Source organism: Dendrobates tinctorius, unplaced genomic scaffold, assembly GCF_039654945.1.
Source record: "Dendrobates tinctorius isolate UK_male_01 unplaced genomic scaffold, ASM3965494v1 ptg000135l, whole genome shotgun sequence".
NCBI classification, from domain to species: Eukaryota; Metazoa; Chordata; class Amphibia; order Anura; family Dendrobatidae; genus Dendrobates; species Dendrobates tinctorius.
Genome location: NW_027361803.1, coordinates 15,513,526 through 15,539,808, shown reverse-complemented (window position 1 = coordinate 15,539,808; position 26,283 = coordinate 15,513,526). Strand labels below are relative to the sequence as shown.

Below are 26,283 nucleotides of genomic sequence, written 5' to 3'. Positions count from 1 at the left end.
ACTCCTGCCCCTTATTCCCCACACTCCTGCCCCTTATTCCCCACACTCCTGCCCCTTATTCTCCACACTCCTGCCCCTTATTCTCCACACTCCTGCCCCTTATTCTCCACACTCCTGCCTCTTATTCCCCAGACATCTGCCCCTTATTCTCCCTCCTTCTGCCCCTTATTCCCCAGACTCCTGCCCCTTATTCCCCACGCTCCTGCCCCTTATCCTCCACGCTCCAGCCCCTTATTCTCCACGCTCCAGCCCCTTATTCTCCACGCTCCAGCCCCTTATTCTCCACGCTCCAGCCCCTTATTCTCCACGCTCCAGCCCCTTATTCCCCACGCTCCAGCCCCTTATTCTCCACGCTCCAGCCCCTTATTCTCCACGCTCCAGCCCCTTATTCTCCACACTCCAGCCCCTTATTCCTCAGACTCCTGCCCCTTATTCCCCACACTCCTGCCTCTTATTCCCCAGACATCTGCCCCTTATTCTCCCTCCTTCTGTCCCTTATTCCCCAGACTCCTGCCCCTTATTCCCCACGCTCCTGCCCCTTATCCTCCACGCTCCAGCCCCTTATTCTCCACGCTCCAGCCCCTTATTCTCCACGCTCCTGCCCCTTATTCCCCACGCTCCAGCCCCTTATTCTCCACGCTCCAGCCCCTTATTCTCCACACTCCAGCCCCTTATTCCCCAGACGCCTGCCCCTTATTCCTCAGACTCCTGCCCCTTATTCCCCACACTCCTGCCTCTTATTCCCCAGACATCTGCCCCTTATTCTCCCTCCTTCTGTCCCTTATTCCCCAGACGCCTGCCCCTTATTCCCCACACTCCTGCCCCTTATCCTCCACGCTCCTGCCCCTTATCCTCCACGCTCCTGCCCCTCATCCTCCACGCTCCTGCCCCTCATTCTCCACGCTCCTGCCCCTCATTCTCCACGCTCCTGCCCCTTATCCTCCACGCTCCTGCCCCTTATTCTTCAGACTCCTGCCCCTTATTCTCCTCACTTCATCCCCTTATTCTCCAGACTTCTGTCCCTTATTCTCCACATTTCTGCTCCTTATCTTCCAGATTTTTGCCCTCCTCCCCGACAGCTGGCTATCGCCTTCTGGTCAGATCCTGACTGATGGCCGCCCGTTCTTTTCTCATCAGAGCTCAGAGTTATCACAAAATCTGGTCTTTGTTTGTCACTTTTTGAGAATTCTCCGTAGGTTGTCAGTGAGAATTTTCTATACGTGGGCCCAAAATATCAATATTTTTCTCCCTGAGCTATTTAGTTCTTACTTTTCCCTGTGACCTGATCTCCATCATGGAGGAAAAAGCATCATCACCACATTGTCCTGGATGATGGGAGAAGTTGCTCTTGGAGGAGGTTTAGATCCTGTTCTTTATTCTTGGCCGTGTTCTTAGGTAAATTGTGAGTGACCCCCTCCATGGAGGAAAAGCCCCCACACATGAAGGGTCTCAGGAGGCTTTACTGCTTGCAGACACAGTACTCATGGCAGCGTCGACTTTTGTCCTCCGGACAGTCATTCTTCTAGATGTCCCAAACAGTCTGAAGGGCCTTCATCATGGAAAACAACCACACCTGTCTTGAGAAGTCCGTTCCCTGCACTTCCTGCGGAACGTCAGTCTGTCCTTGATGTTTTTCTTGGAGAGAAGTGGCGTATCTGTTGCACTTTTAATACCAGGCAGCCTCCCAAGTCCTTCTCCTCACTGTGCAGTGACACCTGCCTGCTGCCATTCCAGGGCAAGCTCCGCACTGGTGTAGAACCAAGCCGTAGCTGAATCCTCTTTAGGAGACGGTCCTGGCATGTGCTGGATTTTCTTGTCTACCCCCTGAAGCCGACTTTACAACAATTATCCCTTTCCATATGAAGTTCTAGATGATGAATTTATATTTGCTATTTATCTGATCACTTTTCATAACAATTGAGAGTTGATACAAAATTGCTGCTACGAAAACAGAAGCGGCAAACTTTGTGAAAACCAAAACTTGTCTCAATCAGAGAATTTTTTGCTGTGATTGTACAGAGTCAGCCTCGATTTACCTAAACATAAGGTTTCCTTCCTGAAGGCCCAATGAGATAAAGTCGCTATTTGGCCTCATGGGGCTGTCCCCCCTCCACATGAGCAGCCCATCCTTCACGGATGTCTTGAATCTCAAGAAAATGTTTGTTCGAGATCCGGAAACTCTGGAAAACATTGAAAAACAGTGATATTGAATATATGAACTGCAGACGCCCTGCTGCAAAGCACAGACTGTGGCAGCCACCACTAGGGGGAGCATAGGCGCTTAAGCTTCCAGATTTGTACTCCTAAGCTCCCCCTAGTGGTGGCTGTAGGGAGCAAAAAATTTAATTTTGACATCTCTATATATTGTTCATCTACTCTCCTGTTTTGGAAAAAGATTCAGCTCCCTGCACAGAACCGCACAGGCAGAGTGACCTGTGACGACCTGCCACATCTATACCGGCTCACCTTTTCAGGATTTCCCGGCTGTCATAAATGAGATAACTTCGTCCAATGAACTGTGGAATCTCGATGGCCTCTGTAATGACTAAGAACAGGTCATGTTACGTTACATTATGACTACTAGTTATCTTGGGGGGGGCAATTTAAAAAATGAATCCCCCCAAAGTTGACTACATGCATTAACTGACCCGGCGATCATCTGATCACCATAGGGCTGGGTTCTCTAAAATAATTTATAATGGAAGGATAGGACCAGAGGGGGTGCTACTGTTCTCCATTATGGGTAATACAATGGAAGACCCTCTGAGCCCCTATATAACGTCCACATGGAGAGGGGTCGTCCTCAGCAGACGGAGAGGACAAAGCTCTTACTCTACTTACTATTGATGCAGTAGTTTCCACACTCTGCAGCCAGTAAGCAAAAAAACAAGAACAGTGACAATGAGAGAAGAAGCTGAGCGCTGACATATATATATATATAAATATATATATATATATATATATAGCACATTTAATACATATGTCATACACAGACAATATTCGGTGACCGCCCCTTACTTTTTTAGGATTGTAGTCCAGTGTTTGAGTAACCAATTATACCAGACAGGTGATAATAATCATCAGTTTAATATGTAAGGTGAACCATAGCCATTAACTGAAACAGAAATAGGTGCGTAGGGGGCTTAAAACTGGGTGAGGAACAGCCAAACTCTGCTACAAAGGTGAAGTTGTGGAAGACAGATAAATGTCACCAAGGCGAGATAGAGCACAGCAACAAGACACAAGGTAGTTATAGTGCATCAGTGAGGTATCTCCCAGGTAAAGATTTCACAGCAGACTGGGGCTTCAAGATGTGATGTTCAAGATCTTCTGAAACAGCATGAAGAATGTTGAAGATCGTAGAAGCAGTGGTTGGCCAAGGAAACAGTGCAGCAGATGTAAGACAGATCAGGCTTCAAAATGTAAGGATGTTCAGCAGTGCCATCAATTCAGAACCAGTGGGAATCGGTTAGCCTATCTAGCATTCGGGGAAGACTTGTCAGAAGTCGTCTTCATGAAAGAATTGTGGCCAAAAACAATACCTTCTACATGGAAATAAGGCTAAGGGACCCCACTATGTAGGAACATATAGAAGCTGGGGATCAGAAGAATGTAAGCAGGTCTCTGGACTGCGGAGTCAAAATGTCAAATATTTGGCTGGAACTGAAAGCAGATTGTTCCCTGGGGGTCCGGCATTTCAGCAAATGGAGTTGGAGATTTGGTCAGGATTAATGGTGTCCTCAATGCTAAGGAATTCAAGCAGATACTTATCCTTCATGTAACACCATCAGGAGGCGTCTGATTAGCTCCAAATTTATTCTGCAGCCGGACCACGACCCCCAACATCCAGCCAATGTCACTAAGAACGAGGAGTCCTGGAAATGATGATCAGGCCCCACAGACCCCTGATCTCACATCATCCAGTACCGAGAAGAAGTGATGGAGGTGATGGGCGGTCAGCAGATATTGAGGGGATTTAGATTTTTTTTATTGTTCATTCTCTTTACATTTTGTTATATAAACAATTTACATTCCTACTTTTGGAAGGTTTTTTTTTTTTTTTTTTTCTGCTCCTGCCTAAAACTTGTGCCCCTGACACTTGAAGATTCCCCTCCGGGGTAAATACTTTACAGTATATGACATTACTGACTGTATTCTCCTACCAGATAATATAGGAATTACGGCTAATAAAGTATCACTTCTTAGATTCATGTCATCCTCCTCCTGCTTTTTTATTTTAATCAGCCATATGGTTCCACAGATATGAGCCTTTTAATAATTTTGGATTTTTTAATGTTATTTACCAACTGGGCAGTGCTTAGAGTGTAGAAATACAAATAAGCCCCGCCCCTGAGTATCCTGTGAGCCACGCCCCTTGGGAAAAAGCATGAAAAGTTAAAATAAAGCGGCACATATCTCTGGAACTGGACGCAGGGTTAAAAACGAAGACGGAATAATCCTGGGAATAAAATAAAGGCAGACACCACTCACTGGGTGATGGCTGAGTGCGTCACAATCACACCGGCAGAATGCGGCCGCAGGCGTTACCTTTCTGACAGTTCTTGCCATCAAAGCCCAGGGGGCAGTCACATTCATAGCTGTCGTGTTTGGGTCTACAGCTCCCATCGTTGGCGCAGGGCACATTGGCGCAGGGATGGAGAGCGTTTACAACGTTCACCCCAGAAGTCAGACCGTGCACGAGGTTCACCATCCTGTCATTGAGTATTAGCTGCGGGCAAAGAAAGGCAGAGGAAGGGGGGATACGTTACACACGGGCGGGAACGGCTTCATGAGGACCAACATGGCGGAGACTACATCAGACATGGAGACATCGCCGCTAGATGGAGCAGAGCTGAGCTAGCCATTTCTAATATAGCGGCTTATTACATATGACTGCTAATAGACGTATGAATATAAAGAATTGCACATGCTGACCACCACTAGAGGGCGCTCTTATGTGTAACACCACATGCTGACCACTACAGGGTGCTCCTATCTGTAATATAGCACATGCTGACCACTAGAGGGAGCTCCTATCTGTAATAGCACACGCCGACCACTAGAGGGAGCTGATATCTATAATAGCACATGCCGACCACTAGAGGGAGCTCTTATGTGTAACACCACATACAGACCACAAGAGGGAGCGCCTATCTGTAATAGCACATGCCGACCACTAGAGAGAGCTCCTATCTGTAAAAGCACATGCCGACCACTAGAGGGAGCTCCTACCTGTAAAAGCACATGCTGACTAGAGGGGGCTCTTATGTGTAACACCACATGCTGACCACTAGAGGGCGCTCTTATGTGTAACACCACATGCTGACCACTAGAGGGCGCTCCTATCTGTAATAGCACATGCTGACCACTAGAGGGAGCTCCTATCTTTAATAGCATATGCTGACCACTAGAGGGAACGCCTATCTGTAATAGCACATGCTGACCACTAGAGGGAGCTCCTGTGTGTAATACTACGTGAAGGAACTCTGAAGTTTAATGACAATTGCTAGCTGAGAGAGGGAGTTTCAGAATGGCTACACAGTGGCTCAGTGGTTACTACTGTTACTTTGCAGCCCTGGGGTCTAGAGGGAGCTCTAAAGAAACTCAAGAATGTAATATTGCATACTGACCACTAGAGAGAGTATTGTGTACACTTCAGTGCAGGTTTGGCTTGAAAGTCCGCAGTCACCGCCTTAGTGCGGTCAGGAACCTCCGGCCACATTCCGACTAGACGTGCGCAGCCTCACTCAATTCACTTGTGCTGAGCGAGGCTGGACACATCTAGTTGGAATGTGGTCAAGAGAATGCAAATCACGTATTTACAGTCACATGACTGTCGGTAACAGAATCTTCACAGTCTACGATGTGTGGATTCAAAAGTCTGCAAACCTGGCCAGCCCATTTAATGGTGACACCAGGAGAGTTGCTGAAACCTTTAGACATGGTAATTAGGCATTGGTGCTGTTTCACTAAGGCCTTGTCCAAGATGAAGATATTGATGACCTATCGTCCAGACAGGTCATTAATACCAGATAGGGGGGGATGTGACACCTAACACCATCACTGATCAGCTTTTGGCAACTTCTACAGCCGCCGGATGCACAGTGTACAGTACAGAGCCAAAACAGCACAGCGCCGTATCCCGTGTAGTGGCCATTCTCAGTACTGCAGCCCAGCTCCTATTGAAGTGAATGTGATGTTACCTGCAGTACCAAGAATGGCCACTACACAGCGAAAGGAGTAATTTCTGGCTCCATAAATTGCGTACTTCTGACAGTTCTAAGACCTGCTGACAGCTATAATGGAGATGTCAGGTGTCAGACCCCAACTAATCTGATATTTTTGACTTGTATAAATATCTTAGTCCTGATTAACCCTTTACACATTGATCAGCTTCACTTCCCATAGATAACAAGGTACATGATAAATTTCCATCTGCCTCCTGCGACCACCAAGGGGAGCTTCTAGTAAACTGTATAATAAACTCAATAGCTGAGAGCTCCCTCTAGTGGTGGCAGAAAGAACTTTAGAATAATCATTAGCAAAAGGTCTCACTTTCTGAATACTTCCACTAAATGGCCGTAGGACTCCGGAGTTTTTCTTGACCGTATCGTAATCAGGAACGCCACCGATATAGATGTCAGGATTACACTTGATTTGGGTGAAACCTCCCTGGAATATAATTGATATTACTATTAATAATAATAATAATAATAATAATCTTTACTTACATTTCAACAACATTAAATTAATAATTACTATTATTAGGAAAGTAGATACAAATATATCCAGTGCAGACAATGCTCTGTGACTCCAGACTGATACAATGTATCCAGTGCAGACAATGCTCTGTGACTCCAGACTGATACAATGTATCCAGTGCAGACAATGCTCTGTGACTCCTGACTGATACAATGTATCCAGTGCAGACAATGCTCTGTGACTCCAGACTGATACAATGTATCCAGTGCAGACAATGCTCTGTGACTCCAGACTGATACAATGTATCCAGTGCAGACAATGCTCTGTGACTCCTGACTGATACATTGTATCCAGTGCAGACAATGCTCTGTGACTCCAGACTGATACAATGTATCCAGTGCAGACAATGCTCTGTGACTCCAGACTGATACAATGTATCCAGTGCAGACAATGCTCTGTGACTCCTGACTGATACAATGTATCCAGTGCAGACAATGCTCCTAGACTCCAGACTGATACACTGTATCCAGTGCAGACAATGCTCTGTGACTCCAGACTGATACAATGTATCCAGTGCAGACAATGCTCTGACTCCAGACTGATACAATGTATCCAGTGCAGACAATGCTCTGTGACTCCAGACTGATACAATGTATCCAGTGCAGACAATGCTCTGTGACTCCAGACTGATACAATGTATCCAGTGCAGACAATGCTCTGTGACTCCTGACTGATACAATGTATCCAGTGCAGACAATGCTCTGTGACTCCAGACTGATACAATGTATTCAGTGCAGACAATGCTCTGTGACTCCAGACTGATACAATGTATCCAGTGCAGACAATGCTCTGTGACTCCAGACTGATACAATGTATCCAGCGTGGACAATAATGCTCTGTGACTCCAGACTGATACAATGTATTCAGTGCAGACAATGCTCTGTGACTCCAGACTGATACAATGTATTCAGTGCAGACAATGCTCTGTGACTCCAGACTGATACAATGTATCCAGTGCAGACAATGCTCTGACTCCAGACTGATACACTGTATCCAGTGCAGACAATGCTCTGACTCCAGACTGATACAATGTATCCAGTGCAGACAATGCTCTGTGACTCCAGACTGATACAATGTATTCAGTGCAGACAATGCTCTGACTCCAGACTGATACAATGTATCCAGTGCAGACAATGCTCTGTGACTCCAGACTGATACAATGTATCCAGCGTGGACAATAATGCTCTGTGACTCCAGACTGATACAATGTATTCAGTACAGACAATGCTCTGTGACTCCAGACTGATACATTGTATCCAGTGCAGACAATGCTCTGTGACTCCAGACTGATACAAAGTATTCAGTGCAGACAATGCTCTGTGACTCCAGACTGATACAATGTATCCAGCGCGGACAATAATGCTCTGTGACTCCAGACTGATACAATGTATCTAGTGCGGACAATGCTCTGTGACTCCAGACTGATACATTGTATCCAGTGCAGACAATGCTCTGTGACTCCAGACTGATACAATGTATCCAGTGCAGACAATGCTCTGGAACTCCAGACTGATACAATGTATCCAATGCAGACAATGCTCTGTGACTCCAGACTGATACAATGTATCCAGTGCAGACAATGCTCTGTGACTCCAGACTGATACAATGTATCCAGTGCAGACAATGCTCTGTGACTCCAGACTGATACAATGTATCCAATGCAGACAATGCTCTGTGACTCCAGACTGATACAATGTATCCAGTGCAGACAATGCTCTGTGACTCCAGACTGATACAATGTATCCAGTGCAGACAATGCTCTGTGACTCCAGACTGATACAATGTATCCAGTGCAGGCAACATATCAGTCTGGAGACACAGAGCATTGTCTGCACTGGATATATTGTATCAGTCTGGAGTCACAGAGCATTGTCTGCACTGGATACATTGTATCAGTCTGGAGTCACAGAGCATTGTCTGCACTGGATACAGTGTATCAGTCTGGAGTCACAGAGCATTGTCTGCACTGGATACATTGTAGCAGTCTGGAGTCACAGAGCATTGTCTGCACTGGATACAATGTATCAGTCTGGAGTCACAGAGCATTGTCTGCACTGGATACATTATATCAGTCTGGAGTCACAGAGCATTGTCTGCACTGGATACAGTGTATCAGTCTGGAGTCACAGAGCATTGTCTGCACTGGATATATTGTATCAGTCTGGAGTCACAGAGCATTGTCTGCACTGGATACAATGTATCAGTCTGGAGTCACAGAGCATTGTCTGCACTGGATACATTGTATCAGTCTGGAGTCACAGAGCATTGTCTGCACTGGATACAGTGTATCAGTCTGGAGTCACAGAGCATTGTCTGCACTGGATATATTGTATCAGTCTGGAGTCACAGAGCATTGTCTGCACTGGATACAATGCATCAGTCTGGAGTCACAGAGCATTGTCTGCACTGGATACAGTGTATCAGTCTGGAGTCACAGAGCATTGTCTGCACTGGATACATTGTAGCAGTCTGGAGTCACAGAGCATTGTCTGCACTGGATACAATGTATCAGTCTGGAGTCACAGAGCATTGTCTGCACTGGATACAGTGTATCAGTCTGGAGTCACAGAGCATTGCCGGCACTGGATAAATTGTATCAGTCTGGAGTCACAGAGCATTGTCTGCACTGGATACATTGTATCAGTCTGGAGTCACAGAGCATTGTCTGCACTGGATACATTGTATCAGTCTGGAGTCACAGAGCATTGTCTGCACTGGATAGAGTGTATCAGTGTGGAGTCACAGAGCATTGTCTGCACTGGATACATTGTATCAGTCTGGAGTCACAGAGCATTGTCCGCACTGGATAAATTGTATCAGTCTGGAGTCACAGAGCATTGTCCGCACTGGATAAATTGTATCAGTCTGGAGTCACAGAGCATTGTCTGCACTGGATACATTGAATCAGTCTGGAGTCACAGAGCATTGTCTGCACTGGATACATTGTATCAGTCTGGAGTCACAGAGCATTGTCTGCACTGGATACATTGTAGCAGTCTGAAGTCACAGAGCATTGTCTGCACTGGATACATTGTAGCAGTCTGGAGTCACAGAGCATTGTCTGCACTGGATACAGTGTATCAGTCTGGAGTCACAGAGCTTTGTCCGCACTGGATACAGTGTATCAGTCTGGAGTCACAGAGCATTGTCTGCACTGGATACATTGTAGCAGTCTGGAGTCACAGAGCATTGTCTGCACTGGATACAGTGTATCAGTCTGGAGTCACAGAGCATTGTCTGCACTGGATACATTGTAGCAGTCTGGAGTCACAGAGCATTGTCTGCACTGGATACATTGTATCAGTCTGGAGTCACAGCGCATTGTCTGAACGGGATACATTGTATCAGTCTGGAGTCACAGAGCATTGTCCGCACTGGATACATTGTAGCAGTCTGGAGTCACAGAGCATTGTCTGCACTGGATACATTGTATCAGTCTGGAGTCACAGCGCATTGTCTGAACGGGATACATTGTATCAGTCTGGAGTCACAGAGCATTGTCTGCACTGGATACATTGTATCAGTCTGGAGTCACAGAGCTTTGTCCGCACTGGATACAGTGTATCAGTCTGGAGTCACAGAGCATTGTCTGCACTGGATACAGTGTATCAGTCTGGAGTCACAGAGCATTGTCTGCACTGGATACAGTGTATCAGTCTGGAGTCACAGAGCATTGTCCGCACTGGATAAATTGTATCAGTCTGGAGTCACAGAGCATTGTCCGCACTGGATACAGTGTATCAGTCTGGAGTCACAGAGCATTGTCTGCACTGGATACAGTGTATCAGTCTGGAGTCACAGAGCTTTGTCCGCACTGGATACATTGTATCAGTCTGGAGTCACAGAGCATTGTCTGCACTGGATACATTGTATCAGTCTGGAGTCACAGAGCATTGTCTGCACTGGATACAGTGTATCAGTCTGGAGTCACAGAGCATTGTCTGCACTGGATACAGTGTATCAGTCTGGAATCACAGAGCTTTGTCCGCACTGGATACATTGTATCAGTCTGGAGTCACAGAGCTTTGTCCGCACTGGATACATTGTATCAGTCTGGAGTCACAGAGCTTTGTCCGCACTGGATACATTGTATCAGTCTGGAGTCACAGAGCATTGTCCGCACTGGATACAGTGTATCAGTCTGGAGTCACAGAGCATTGTCTGCACTGGATACAGTGTATCAGTCTGGAATCACAGAGCATTGTCTGCACTGGATACAGTGTATCAGTCTGGAGTCACAGAGCATTGTCCGCACTGGATACAGTGTATCAGTCTGGAGTCACAGAGCATTGTCTGCACTGGATACAGTGTATCAGTCTGGAGTCACAGAGCATTGTCCGCACTGGATACAATGTATCAGTCTGGAGTCACAGAGCATTGTCTGCACTGGATACATTGTATAAGTCTGGAGTCACAGAGCATTGTCTGCACTGGATACAGTGTATCAGTCTGGAGTCACAGAGCATTGTCTGCACTGGATACATTGTATCAGTCTGGAGTCACAGAGCATTGTCCGCACTGGATAAATTTTATCAGTCTGGAGTCACAGAGCATTGTCTGCACTGGATACAGTGTATCAGTCTGGAGTCACAGAGCATTGTCTGCACTGGATACATTGTAGCAGTCTGGAGTCACAGAGCATTGTCCGCACTGGATACAATGTATCAGTCTGGAGTCACAGAGCATTGTCTGCACTGGATACAGTGTATCAGTCTGGAGTCACAGAGCATTGTCTGCACTGGATACATTGTATCAGTCTGGAGTCACAGAGCATTGTCTGCACTGGATACAGTGTATCAGTCTGGAGTCACAGAGCATTGTCTGCACTGGATACATTGTAGCAGTCTGGAGTCACAGAGCATTGTCTGCACTGGATACATTGTATCAGTCTGGAGTCACAGAGCATTGTCTGCACTGGATACAATGTATCAGTGTGGAGTCACAGAGCATTGTCTGCACTGGATACAGTGTATCAGTCTGGAGTCACAGAGCTTTGTCCGCACTGGATACAATGTATCAGTCTGGAGTCACAGAGCATTGTCTGCACTGGATACAGTGTATCAGTCTGGAGTCACAGAGCATTGTCTGCACTGGATACATTGTATCAGTCTGGAGTCACAGAGCATTGTCTGCACTGGATACATTGTATCAGTCTGGAGTCACAGAACATTGTCTGCACTGGATACAGTGTATCAGTCTGGAGTCACAGAGCATTGTCTGCACTGGATACATTGTATCAGTCTGGAGTCACAGAGCATTGTCTGCACTGGATACATTGTATCAGTCTGGAGTCACAGAGCATTGTCTGCACTGGATACATTGTATCAGTCTGGAGTCACAGAGCATTGTCTGCACTGGATACAATGTATCAGTGTGGAGTCACAGAGCATTGTCTGCACTGGATACAGTGTATCAGTCTGGAGTCACAGAGCTTTGTCCGCACTGGATACAATGTATCAGTCTGGAGTCACAGAGCATTGTCTGCACTGGATACAGTGTATCAGTCTGGAGTCACAGAACATTGTCTGCACTGGATACAGTGTATCAGTCTGGAGTCACAGATCATTGTCTGCACTGGATACATTGTATCAGTCTGGAGTCACAGAGCATTGTCTGCACTGGATACATTGTATCAGTCTGGAGTCACAGAGCATTGTCTGCACTGGATACATTGTATCAGTCTGGAGTCACAGAGCATTGTCTGCACTGGATACATTGTAGCAGTCTGAAGTCACAGAGCATTGTCTGCACTGGATACAGTGTATCAGTCTGGAGTCACAGAGCATTGTCTGCACTGGATACATTGTATCAGTCTGGAGTCACAGAGCATTGTCTGCACTGGATACAGTGTATCAGTCTGGAGTCACAGAGCATTGTCTGCACTGGATACATTGTATCAGTCTGGAGTCACAGAGCATTGTCTGCACTGGATACAGTGTATCAGTCTGGAGTCACAGAGCATTGTCTGCACTGGATACATTGTATCAGTCTGGAGTCACAGAGCATTGTCTGCACTGGATACAGTGTATCAGTCTGGAGTCACAGAGCATTGTCTGCACTGGATACAATGTATCAGTCTGGAGTCACAGAGCATTGTCTGCACTGGATACATTGTAGCAGTCTGGAGTCACAGAGCATTGTCTGCACTGGATACAATGTATCAGTGTGGAGTCACAGAGCATTGTCTGCACTGGATACAATGTATCAGTGTGGAGTCACAGAGCATTGTCCGCACTGGATAAATTGCATCAGTCTGGAGTCACAGAGCATTGTCTGCACTGGATACAGTGTATCAGTCTGGAGTCACAGAGCATTGTCCGCACTGGATACAATGTATCAGTCTGGAGTCACAGAGCATTGTCTGCACTGGATACAGTGTATCAGTCTGGAGTCACAGAGCATTGTCTGCACTGGATACATTGTATCAGTCTGGAGTCACAGAGCATTGTCTGCACTGGATACATTGTATCAGTCTGGAGTCACAGAGCATTGTCTGCACTGGATACAGTGTATCAGTCTGGAGTCACAGAGCATTGTCTGCACTGGATACATTGTATCAGTCTGGAGTCACAGAGCATTGTCTGCACTGGATACAGTGTATCAGTCTGGAGTCACAGAGCATTGTCTGCACTGGATACAGTGTATCAGTCTGGAGTCACAGAGCATTGTCTGCACTGGATACATTGTATCAGTCTGGAGTCACAGAGCATTGTCTGCACTGGATACATTGTATCAGTCTGGAGTCACAGAGCATTGTCTGCACTGGATACATTGTAGCAGTCTGGAGTCACAGAGCATTGTCTGCACTCGATACATTGTAGCAGTCTGGAGTCACAGAGCATTGTCTGCACTGGATACATTGTATCAGTCTGGAGTCTCAGAGCATTGTCTGCACTGGATACATTGTATCAGTCTGGAGTCTCAGAGCATTGTCTGCACTGGATACAGTGTATCAGTCTGGAGTCACAGAGCATTGTCCGCACTGGATACATTGTATCAGTCTGGAGTCACAGAGCATTGTCCGCACTGGATACATTGTATCAGTCTGGAGTCACAGAGCATTGTCTGCACTGGATACAGTGTAGCAGTCTTGAGTCACAGAGCATTGTCTGCACTGGATACATTGTATCAGTCTGGAGTCACAGAGCATTGTCTGCACTGGATACATTGTAGCAGTCTGGAGTCACAGAGCATCGTCCGCACTGGATACATTGTATCAGTCTGGAGTCACAGAGCATCGTCTGCACTGGATACATTGTATCAGTCTGGAGTCACAGAGCATTGTCTGCACTGGATACAATGTATCAGTCTGGAGTCACAGAGCATTGTCTGCACTGGATACAATGTATCAGTCTGGAGTCACAGAGCATTGTCTGCACTGGATACAGTGTATCAGTCTGGAGTCACAGAGCATTGTCTGCACTGGATACAATGTATCAGTCTGGAGTCACAGAGCATTGTCTGCACTGGATACAATGTATCAGTCTGGAGTCACAGAGCATTGTCTGCACTGGATACATTGTATCAGTCTGGAGTCACAGAGCATTGTCTGCACTGGATACATTGTATCAGTCTGGAGCCACAGAGCATTATTGTCCGCACTGGATACATTGTATCAGTCTGGAGTCACAGAGCATTGTCTGCACTGGATACATTGTATCAGTCTGGAGTCACAGAGCATTGTCTGCACTGGATACAGTGTATCAGTCTGGAGTCACAGAGCATTGTCTGCACTGGATACATTGTATCAGTCTGGAGTCACAGAGCATTGTCTGCACTGGATACATTGTATCAGTCTGGAGTCACAGAGCATTGTCTGCACTGGATACATTGTATCAGTCTGGAGTCACAGAGCATTGTCTGCACTGGATACATTGTATCAGTCTGGAGTCACAGAGCATTGTCTGCACTGGATACATTGTATCAGTCTGGAATCACAGAGCATTGTCTGCACAGGATACATTGTATCAGTCTGGAGTCACAGAGCATTGTCTGCACTGGATACATTGTATCAGTCTGGAGTCACAGAGCATTGTCTGCACTGGATACAATGTATCAGTCTGGAGTCACAGAGCATTGTCTGCACTGGATACATTGTATCAGTCTGGAGTCACAGAGCATTGTCTGCACAGGATACATTGTATCAGTCTGGAGTCACAGAGCATTGTCTGCACAGGATACATTGTATCAGTCTGGAATCACAGAGCATTGTCTGCACAGGATACATTGTATCAGTCTGGAGTCACAGAGCATTGTCTGCACTGGATACATTGTATCAGTCTGGAGTCACAGAGCATTGTCTGCACAGGATACATTGTATCAGTCTGGAGTCACGGAGCATTGTCTGCACAGGATACATTGTATCAGTCTGGAGTCACAGAGCATTGTCTGTACTGGATACATTGTATTGGCTGAGTGCAGGGCTAGATATATGGAGGACTGTGCATCTGAATGGAAACATCTTTTCTCAATCACTGACAATAAGCAGATGGTTGTAAATTGAAATCTAAAAATCTATTAGAAAGTTGTGAAACTTTTCATATACAGAAAGAAGTCTCACCTCGGACATTCCCTCCACCTGCTTCTGGTTGTCCACCTGCAGGAGGCCGTTCTTAGCTGTTCTGGAGACTCGCACTTCATGCCACTGGCCAAGGGTTACAGGATTTTCACTTCTGAAAGCAGAAAATGAAGCACAAGATCATGTACAGAATATCGGGACAAAGGTTTCATCACTTAGGTTATGTGCACACGTTGCGGATTCTGCTGCGTTTTCGCAGCGGTTTTGGCCCTGCGGAAACTCAGCAGTTCCGCTAACCATGTACAGTACAATGAAACCCTATGGGGTTTCAAAACCGCTGTGCTGACGATGCGCTTTTTTCCGTGCGGTTTTGCTGCGGTTTACAAACCGCAGCATGTCAATTGTTTGGGCGGATTCCGCAGCGGTTTCATACCTTTAACATAGTAGAGGTGTGAAACCGCAGGGCAAAACCGCAGACCAAACCGCAGGTCACTTTACCTGCGGTTTTACCTGCGTTTCCGCGCGGAAAAACCCGCAGTGGAATCCACAACGTGTGCACATAGCCTAAATAAAAGCAAAAACTGTTTTTTACAGTCGCTCACACTATGTCCCTAAACACATATCATCCTGATCTGCATCCAGCAATACCAGATACAAATCTGCCCTCTAGTGGCCGCACACAGCAATACCGGACACAAATCTGCCCTCTAGTGGCCGCACACAGCAATAACGGATACAAATCTGCCCTCTAGTGGCCGCACACAGCAATACCGGATACAAGTCTGCCCTCTAGTGGCCGCACACAGCATTACTGGATACAAATCTGCCCTCTAGTGGCCGCACACAACAATACCTGATACAAATCTGCCCTCTAGTGGCCGCACACAACAATACCTGATACAAATCTGCCCTCTAGTGGCCGCACACAGCAATACTAGTGGCCGCACTTGGTATCTGAAAATTTGTAACATTACTTCTGAAATAGATGAAAGGGAATTCCAGCATCCGGATCTTCATTATAGTGCTTGAAAAACCACTATATTGTAATCCGAACGCTGCTAACTAATTCTTATTATTATTATTATTCAGTTGATTTCCGCAATTAATACGGCCAGAACCGCTACACGCACAGACTCTGAGGTGTCGTTTCGAAGCCAGCGTCCATGAGTGTCAATCGGATTTGTAGTTTTTGCGCAATTTGCGTTTGAAATTTTTTTTCCCCGTCATTGGAATGAATTGTCTCAATGCATTTCAATGGGAAAATTTTGCCACAGGGAAACATGTCCTGAGGCGATTGAAATGGCAGTTAAGCTCATTGATATGCACAGGCACACCCAGTTACTATGCCAACGCCTACGAACTTCACATGACACCTCCAGGACAGAGATTCTGGCAGATAATTTCAGCTCTTGAAGCAAAACCCACAGCACAAATGCAAATCTAGCTTCATCACATGACGCACGCCCCTGAGAGAGAATGTGCGCCAAAGTGGATTTAGAAGCCCAGTGAGCCAAACTGGCTCTTAAAGGGCCGGCGCACCAAAATGAGTCTTAAAGGGCCGGCGCGCCAAATCGAAAGCTGAGTGGCCCCAGGCTCCAAATCGGAGGCTGATTGACCCCGGCCTCCAAATCGAAGGCTGAGTCACCCAGGCCTCCAAATCGAAGGCTGAGCCACCCTGGCCTACAAATCTGACCCAGAGTGGCCCCGCCCACCAAATCGGACCCTGAGGAGCCCCGCCCACCAAATCGGACCCTGAGGGCCCCCCCACCAAATCGGACCCTGAGGGGCCCCGCCCACCAAATCGGACCCTGAGGGGCCCCGCCCACCAAATCGGACCCTGAGGGGCCCCGCCCACCAAATCGGACCCTGAGGGGCCCCGCCCACCAAATCGGACCCAGAGTGGCTCCGCCCATCAAATCGGACCCAGAGCGGCCCCGCCCACCAAATCAGATCGAGGGGCCCCACCCACCAAATCGGACCGAGAGTGGCCCCGCCCACCAAATCGGACCCTAAGGGGCCCCACCCCCAAAATCGGACCCTGAGGGGCCCCAGCCACCAAATCGGACTCTGAGGGTACCTGTCCACAAAACCGGACCCTGAGGGGCTCCTCCCACAAAATCAGACCCTGAGGGGCCCCACACACAAAAATCAGACCCTGAGGGGCCCCACCCACCAAATCGGACCCTGAGGGGCCCCGCCCACCAAATAGGACCCTGATGGGCCCCGCCCACCAAATAGGACCCTGATGGGCCCCGCCTACCAAATAGGACCCTGATGGGCCCCGCCCACCAAATAGGACCCAGAGGGACCCCGCCCACCAAATAGGACCCAGAGGGACCCCGCCCACCAAATAGGACCCAGAGGGACCCCGCCCACAAAATCAGACCATAAGGGGCCCTGCCCACCAAATCGGACCCAGAGTGGCCCCGTCCTCCAAATAGGACCCAGAGTGGCCCCGCCCACCAAATCGGACCCAGAGTGGCCCCGCCCACCAAATCGGACCCTGAGAGGCCCTGGCCACAAAATCGGACCCGGAGGGGCCCTGGCCACAAAATCGGACCCTGAGGGATCCCATCCAACAATTCAAGCCCTGAGGAGTCCATGCCACCGAATCGGATCCTGTGGGGCCCCACCCACCAAATCAGACCCTGAGGGGCCACACAGGCCAAAGTGGCCCCTGAGAGGCACCCACAGTTAAAACGGATCCTGAGTTGAAAGTCTTGCAGGGGCAGCAGGCAAGTCTCTCTTAAAGGGGCAGCCCGGGCACCATTTGAAAGCATTATCTGTACTTCCTTCAGGAAATACACATCTAGTTAAAACTACTCTTTATTGTAGAAAAAAAATTAAAAGTTGCGAGTCCGGTGCCGACTATAACTGGCTAGAGGCAGTAATCTGAAATGTGTTTAAGGCCGGGGTCAGACTTGTGAGTGCAATGTGAGAAACTTGCGCGAGTCTCTCGCCTCAATACCCGGCACTACCGCCGGCAATCGGGACCGGAGCGTTCAGTTGCATAGGAATACATGCAGCCGCCCACTCCGGTCCTGAGTGCCGGGTATTGAGGCGAGAGACTCGCGCGAGTTTCTCACATTGCACTCACAAGTCTGACCCCGGCCTTATAGTCATAGTCGGTATTGGACCTGCGACTTTTCACTTTTTCTACAATAGAGAGTAGTTTTAATGAAGATCCAGATGTTGGAGTTTCCTTTCTTCTAGTTGTTTGCTCCTTCATTTATGTGTGGGCCAACATTTCTTTCTTTACATTATTACTTCTGAAATGGCTAAAATTCCAAAGTGCGTGCGAAAAGGAACATAAAAATGATCCTGATCTTGAGAACGAAGGGATTCTGAAGTTTACTGTTCAGAATCAGTGGTGGTCGGTCTCCTAGGCAAGGAACACAGTCCTTACAAGCTCGATGATATAGAGCTTGTGAGCGCTGCTCCGAAGCTGGCCGATTCAATGGGTCTTGTCATTTTCAGTTGCCCTGTGCCCCTCCTTTTTTGGTACTTTGAGACTCTGGATACAAAAAAAGGGTAAAAAGTGCAATAGGTTAGCGCCCCATACACTCACCGTATCACGGCCGTTCCTGAGCCGCAGTCAAACCTGAAGACCACGTAGCCCCCCACCATGGCGATGGATATAAAGTCTCTGCTGTCCTTGTCGTAGCTGTAGAGGATGGTGCCGTCGTCTGCATCCGGCCGGAACGTCATGTCGAACTCCATGAACGAGAGGTAATGGTGCGGCTCAAACGGCCATCGAGTCACGGCATAGGAGCGGGCAGACTCATTGAACTGGGGGACAGCCAGGATGAAGGCTGCGAGGAGGGAAGGAAAGGACGTGAGAAAAGTCAACCGCGTGAAGGGTTTTTACGGGATAGGAAAGACGTGGCCGCATTACACAGGTAACAGCGCCACATCCGTCCACAGGATGTGTCTGGTAATGCAGCTTATCTCAGTTAAAATTAATCAGGCTGAGCTGTAATGCCACACACAACCTGTGGACAGGCGTGGCACTGTTACTGGAGGAAAGCAGCTGAGTCTTTCCAACCTTTTAAGATAGGAGACTTCCAGATTGACTCAAATAAAGTCAAATATATATATATAGATCTCTGATTGCTGTCAGTGAATCGTACAGAACTAGTCCTGCTCTCAGCTGATACAATGTATCCAGTGCAGACAATGCTCTGTGAGCGAAACATTCCACACTGATACATTGCAACAATCTAGCAGAGATCTGTGCTGATGGTTTATCCAGTGCAGACCATGCTCTGTGAGCAAAGCACATCAGCAGCAGCTGCACAGATCTCTGCTGGTTTGTTACAGTGTATCAGTCCGGAGTCCGGGATGTTGAGCTCACAGAGCATTGTCTGGAATGTGACGTCTAGTGTCGAAAGGCAGAGGTCAACCACAAATAGAGGACTGTCGGGCACTTGCTGGTAGAGATCCTTCAAGGCAATATCAGCGGAATGTAGAATGAAAATCCCCGGACAACCCCTCTAAAAGAGGTTGGAACCTCAATCAAGACCCGAAGCAGAGGACGCGACCTGGGCACAACTGTGCATTACATGGATCACATTAGCCACCGTGTAATTCTATAGCTCTCCTGCGGAGGCGCTGCAGAAAAATTAACTAGGTGCTAAAGAACAATTGTGATCAGGTCTGGAGAGACGGGCGTCGCTGATAGAAGAGGAGCAGTGATACACGTGACGCAGACAGCACTGACTAGTATGAGGTCTAGGTGGCAAAAATTATTAGGACTTGTGAAATCGTTTCCATTGCTGACTACTGATCTTTCTAAGAAAAAAGATTTTTCGATGACTTTCAGCTTTCCAATTATCAGGAATATTCCTGATGACCACAGCGCCTCTAGTGGCCAGACATCGCCTTACAGGACTGCACTTACTAGGTCTCTGGCACTCTGCGTGTCCTCGGTGTTTGGCACCCAGGTTTCCTTTTTTCTCCATATTGACATGTTGGGGTTTTTTTCCTCCATTGTGGGGAGAGCTGATTTGCATACTTATTTCCCAGAGTGCATTGCCTCCATACATAAGCTAGATCTCCGCAGTGCCACAAGGATAGGTGGGCTCTCACCAGACCTTGCACCTGCAATGGGGGGGGGGTCTTCAAAAAAGGGGGCTCTGACATGCTTGGTTCCCTTCTCTTTGCTACTTTGTGGCTACAACATGTGCCGGACGTCCCTCTCTCACATTGGGGGAATCAATAAAGGGTTAATTAGTCACAAAGAGCATGGAGCGGAAACAAGCGCCGTACGCTGCCATCTAGGTGGCTGATCTCTGGCCGCTCGCTCCTCCAGGACGGGCAAGGAGACATCAGGGGTTAAACTCTGACTGTTTTCATAAAGAGGTTCCTAAACTTTTGTATTTTTGTGCATACCGGACGCCGCGCCGCCGGACTCACCTTCCTCACAGTGACGCCCCTGAAATCCAACAGGACACAGACACATGTAGGAGTCCGCCGACCTGGAGGTGCACGTCCCACCATTGACACAAGAAGCCTCGTCACAGACCCCGATGCTGCAGTCACCTGTGTACGAACGACGGGCGAGCGGGTTACAGCGGAGCAGATGATTAACGGGGGCAAATATGTTACCGGAGCGTCACTCACCCACGTCCGCTCCACTCAGCGCCTTCCCCAGCGGCCACTGCCTCATGTCCACGTTCCTGCCGTTCACAGATAGAGACTGGACGCAGCCCCTGAACCCCCGGTTGGTTCCAGATGATTTTACCAGCCAGTAAATGTTCGGTGCTCCGCCGACATAGAAGGGAGTCCGGAAGGTGATCTTACTGTACTGACCCTGGTGGAGGAGAGCAAAAACCCAAAACTTTATAGAACAGCATAAATGAGATTTAGGGGCCTTAGGAGCATCACTGTAGACTCAGATCTTACCGGTGATCTCCCAGACACCGCAGCACCGTTATCAAGCTTGATCCATCCATTAAGACCTTCTCTGTACAGAGTCACAATGTGCCAAGTGCCAGGTTTAATTTTACTGTCACTGGTGATGACTGCAGTCCCAGTACCGCAATTATACCTGGAAAAGAAAAGGTTAATTTTACAACAATTCTGTCTGCAGCAACCACTAGGGGGAGCTCCCTGTATACAGAGATACATGATAAGATCCTGTCTGCAGCCTCCACTAGGGGGAGCTCATGGTATACAGGGATACATGATAAGATCCTGTGTGCAGTCACCACTAGGGGGAGCTCATGGTATACAGAGATACATGATAAGATCCTGTCTGCAGCCACCACTAGGGGGAGCTCCCTGTATACAGAGATACATGATAAGATCCTGTCTGCAGCCTCCACTAGGGGGAGCTCCCTGTATACAGAGATACATGATAAGATCCTGTCTGCAGCCACCACTAGGGGGAGCGCCCTGTATACAGAGATACACGATAAGATCCTGTCTGCAGCCTCCACTAGGGGGAGCTCCCTGTATACAGAGATACATGATAAGATCCTGTCTGCAGCCACCACTAGGGGGAGCTCACGGTATACAGGGATACATGATAAGATCCTGTGTGCAGTCACCACCAGGGGGAGCTCTCTGTATACAGAGATACATGATAAGATACTGTCTGCAGCCACCACTAGGGGGAGCTCCCTGTATACAGAGATACATGATAAGATCCTGTCTGCAGCCACCACTAGGGGAAGCTCCCTGTATACAGAGATACATGATAAGATCCTGTGTGCAGTCACCACTAGAGGGAGCTCACTTCCAGTTTTTACTTTTAACACAGCACTAAATGAGCTCCCTCTAGTGATGGAACAAGTAACTAAAATTTTATTATGTCAATCTCTGTGGAAAGGAGATTGTATCAGGAAAATGGAGCTCCGACTGATATAAAGATACAGTATTTTAAGATTTTAGCTCAGAAATATTAACCTTATTTGGATTAATAAAATTAACACACTTTTCCCATCTAAAAACATCTTTAGTCAGCTGCAAAGTGTCGTATTTCGGTGACTTACCGGAGCTGAGCCGTTCTGCGAATGATGGCCAATGACATAAAATCTCCCCGGCCATACTCGTTTTCTCCACAGTAGAGAAGCAAGCCGTCGTCCCCATCAGCCTGAGGAGCAATATGGACACATGAGGTTCTGCCCCCAAAGGCAATCATTGAAGACTGAGCATTAGAGCAGCCATACTGCGGTACAACCCCTCTGATGTTTTCCATTTATTAGCTGAATTGTGAGTGCAGCTCTGGAGAATAATGCAAATTGCAAAAAAACAACTGCAATATATGTATATAAATATAGAGAAATATTATATAAATGACATGCAGGGACGTAGGTTACAGTGGGGAAAATAAGTATTTGATCCCTTGCTGATTTTTTTAAATTTGGCCACTGAGAGACATGAACAGTCTATAATTTTAAGGGTAGGCTAGTTTCAAAATTGAGAGATAGAATATCAAAAATAAAATCCAGAAAATCACATTGTTCTGTCCCCACACGAGTTGAATGAAGGTGTAGTTGATTGGGGCTGGGAGAGATTCCTACCTTCCTTTTCCTCAATGCAGAGCAGACAGGACCATGGTTGCTGTTTTGCTGTTCATGCGTCCGGAGAGATGATACACACCAGGTATTGTGAAGTCCAGACTTGTTTATTGGAAATCTGGACATACAGCGTAAGATTGGTAATGCAGTACTTCTCCAGAAATGCAGGTGTAACAACCCAGGTAGTACAGCAAGATGTGTTCAGCAAGTTTAGCAAATTGTGAGTGCAACGAAGTGGTCAAAAAACTGATGCCTTTCACAGCCCGTACAGGCAAGTCTCTCCCAAGAGAAAATGAAACTAATAATGCAGATAACAGGAAGAGAAGCAGTGACCTTGACCAGGAAGTGGAAGGAATGTACTAGAAATAATTAGCTGCAGTCTGCTATGCAGAAAAAGGACAGCAGGTGGCAGCTGACCAAAAGTAAAACTGAACACAAAGAAAGGTAACATAACACAACTATATAAGCATACAATGATAACTTTAGATGGGACAGCACACTCCCCGTCTGAAATTCCGTAAGGGATTTCACTATATTAATGTTTTTTGTGTAAGTAAAGTTCAATAACCTAGAAAGGAAACACAAATATGCATGCAATAATAACAACTTCAAAACGAGGTAGATGACAGTTCCTGAGACAATCCAATGGTACCCATCTTCGGATCGGAGAAGCCGCACTAGGCCAAACTGTCTCCGACCCAACAGTAATCCAATGGACGAAATAGTAGGGCAGTGTTCTGTTTGTGATTCATCCTACCGGAACGTACTGGGTAGCGAGTGGTTTGTGGCAGACGTGCCATCCGTGACAGTCTTTGTCTCCACGTGAGTTGTGACTAGATCTTGCAATGTGGACTAACCTTGCGATAGTCTTGACAAGTCTCATCCAATTGGAGAAGCGTTCGAAGCGCTGGCAACCAAGGCTGGAGGTTGGTTTAGTGTTTGTCGCCAAAGCACTGACCTTCTGAATCACCATCCGGATCCTGGATGCTGAAGACTTCCTGGACACATTCACTTCCCTTCTATTCCGACAGAAACTTAGGACCTGAAAGCCAAGAAGAGTTAGCAAAGGACCTTATAGACATAGGTCTAGTGGCATAGTCAGCTGGATTAAGTTCAGATGGGATATAGTGCCATTGTTCAGGCTTGGAAGACCTCCTTATTCTCTCGATGCGGTTACTGATGTACACGTAGAAGCGCCTTGTTTGGTTGTAGATGTAACCTAAGACAACCTTACTGTCACTGTAGTATTGCACGTCATCTATGTTGGTGTCCAGCTCGTGCTGTATAAAGTCTGCGAGTTCTACTGCAAGCACGGTCGCACAGAGTTCAAGCCTGGGAATAGTGTGGTCAGGTTTGGGAGCCAACTTAGCCTTGCCGAAGACAAATCCAACGTGATCTTGATTGTCAGGTCCCATCACCTTCAGATAGGCAACTGCTGCAATGGCCTCCGTGGATGCATCCGAGAATACATGGAGTTCCTTCCTAGTGCTAGCAGCAAGTGAGGTGTTGTGAGCTCATTTTCTGCTCCTCCTTCCGTTTTCCCTCTGGTGGTGACAGGAGGTAGTGAGGTTGGTTTAATTGGTAGTGATCTGCCACCTGATGAGGATAACGATTGGATCTCTGGAGTATCAGACTGGATATAAGACAGCCGACGCCCTATCCTGGTGCTGGTGATTCAGTCTGCTTCTCAGGTCTTGGACTTCAGCTCTGTTCCAGTCTTCTCAAGTTAAGTTTGTTTTTGCTATTGTTCACACTTGCTCTTGTTGGTCAATTCAGTTTTTTGTGGTCAGCCAGCCCCTGCTGGGGTTGTGCTGAATTTCCACTCCTATTTATCTGTATTTGCCATTTGGTTCCTTATTAGATTGGCCTCTTTTTGCTCTGTCTCAGAATATTTCAGAGTGCTGATATAGTGGGAGAAGTCTAGTGACTTCAGCGTTAATTTTGCTATCAGAAGTGTTGGACATTATTTTGGCAGGGTTTTTGGCAGATTGCAGACAGTGTCTTTCCTTTCCTGTCCTTTCTAGTTAGTCGGGCCCCATCGTTTGCTCAGCCTATTTTTCTGCCTTTGTTTGTGTTTTCATCTTGTTTCACCGTCAATACATGTGGGGGGCTGTCTTTCCTTTGGGGTCTGCTCTGGGCTCTCCGGTTGTGACGAGGCGTCTAGGATCATCGTAGATACACTACACGACTGCTGCTAGTTGTGTGGTAAGATCAGGGATCTGCAATCTGCATAGTTACCAACCCCTCTGGTTTTCTGAGACTTGGCTTGTGTTGTTTTTTCCTCCTCGGTGACCCATTCATAACAGTGAGGTTCTGGCATAGCATCTCGGTATGTGGATCAAACCCAAGGCACACAAAGACTGCTTCCAGGTTTCCCATTTTGGTTCCTTCTCAGGAGGGAGTGGGGCATCCCAGTCCTTGACGGTTTCGGAAAGCTGTCTCAGAAGGGATTTACCTTGTATGGTGATTGATGCTACGAACCCCAGTGGGTCATATAAGCTATTCACCACTGACAGGACACCACGTTTAGTGAATGGTTTGTCTGCACAGTTTATTTGGAAACTGAAGGTGTCGACTGACAGGTTCCACCTCAAGCCTAAGCTTCTCTGCACAGGCGGACAGTCTGGTCCCAGGTCTATGTCCTTGAATCCTGGTGCGTGGTCACTTGAATCAAAGGCTCTCATGACAGCCAGGCTGCTTGAATCAATTTTGTGCAATCTAAGCTTAGCTTGGTTCAGCATACCTTGGGTCCTCTTGAGTAGATGGATAGCCGCTTCTTCTGTGGGTAGAGATTTTAGTCCATCATCTACATAGAAGTCTTTCTCTACAAAGTCTCTAGCGTCTGTTCCATATTCGGTCTCTCCTTCTTGTGCGGTTCTCCGCAGGCCATAGGTTGCCACTGCTGGGGAAGGGCTGTTCTGGAATATGTGCACCCTCATGGGATACTCCACCATCTCTTTGCTGGGGTCGTTGTCCTTGTACCATAGGAACCTGAGGAAATTCCTATGGTCCTCTCTGAATGAAACATGAAACAGTGGAACATCTGTTCATTGTCGGCGGTGATGGCGATGGGCTCTTTCCGGAACCTCACCAACACTCCTATTAGGTTGTTTGTAAGATTAGGGCCCGTGAGGAGGACATCGTTGAGCGATACACCTTGATGTTTGGCGCTTGAATCAAAGACAATTCTAATTTGCTTAGGTTTCCGTGGGTGATTTACTCCGAATGAGAGTAGGTACCAGCACTCCTCGTTTTCCTTTAAGGGAGGCGCTGGCTCCGCATGGTTATTCCGGAATATCTTGTTCATGAAGGTGACAATGTGTTCTTTCATCTCAGGTTTGTTGCTAAGTGTGCGCTGGAGAAAGTTGAATCTGGACAAGGATTGTTCACGATTGTTCGGGAGTCTTACCCTGGTGGCTCGGAAGGGTAGGGGAAAAACCCAGTGATTAGTCTCGTCCTTAACCCCTTACCTACAATTGA

The 26,283-nt window shown here is 47.3% G+C and overlaps 1 protein-coding gene across 1 annotated transcript in view; it reads right to left on the bottom strand.

Moving 5' to 3' along the window:
- The window catches only part of EGFLAM (EGF like, fibronectin type III and laminin G domains), a 145,785-nt gene that overhangs the window by 3,885 nt on the left and 115,617 nt on the right, over positions 1-26,283 (bottom strand). The window contains exons 11-20 of the mRNA XM_073543962.1: positions 22,276-22,376; positions 21,185-21,329; positions 20,903-21,092; positions 20,696-20,821; positions 18,849-19,092; positions 15,323-15,434; positions 6,556-6,672; positions 4,549-4,729; positions 2,467-2,545; positions 2,037-2,180 (exon numbers count right to left, since the gene is read on the bottom strand). Coding sequence (XP_073400063.1) covers positions 2,037-2,180; positions 2,467-2,545; positions 4,549-4,729; positions 6,556-6,672; positions 15,323-15,434; positions 18,849-19,092; positions 20,696-20,821; positions 20,903-21,092; positions 21,185-21,329; positions 22,276-22,376 — 1,439 coding nt within the window. The remainder of the gene's footprint in view (positions 1-2,036; positions 2,181-2,466; positions 2,546-4,548; positions 4,730-6,555; positions 6,673-15,322; positions 15,435-18,848; positions 19,093-20,695; positions 20,822-20,902; positions 21,093-21,184; positions 21,330-22,275; positions 22,377-26,283) is intronic.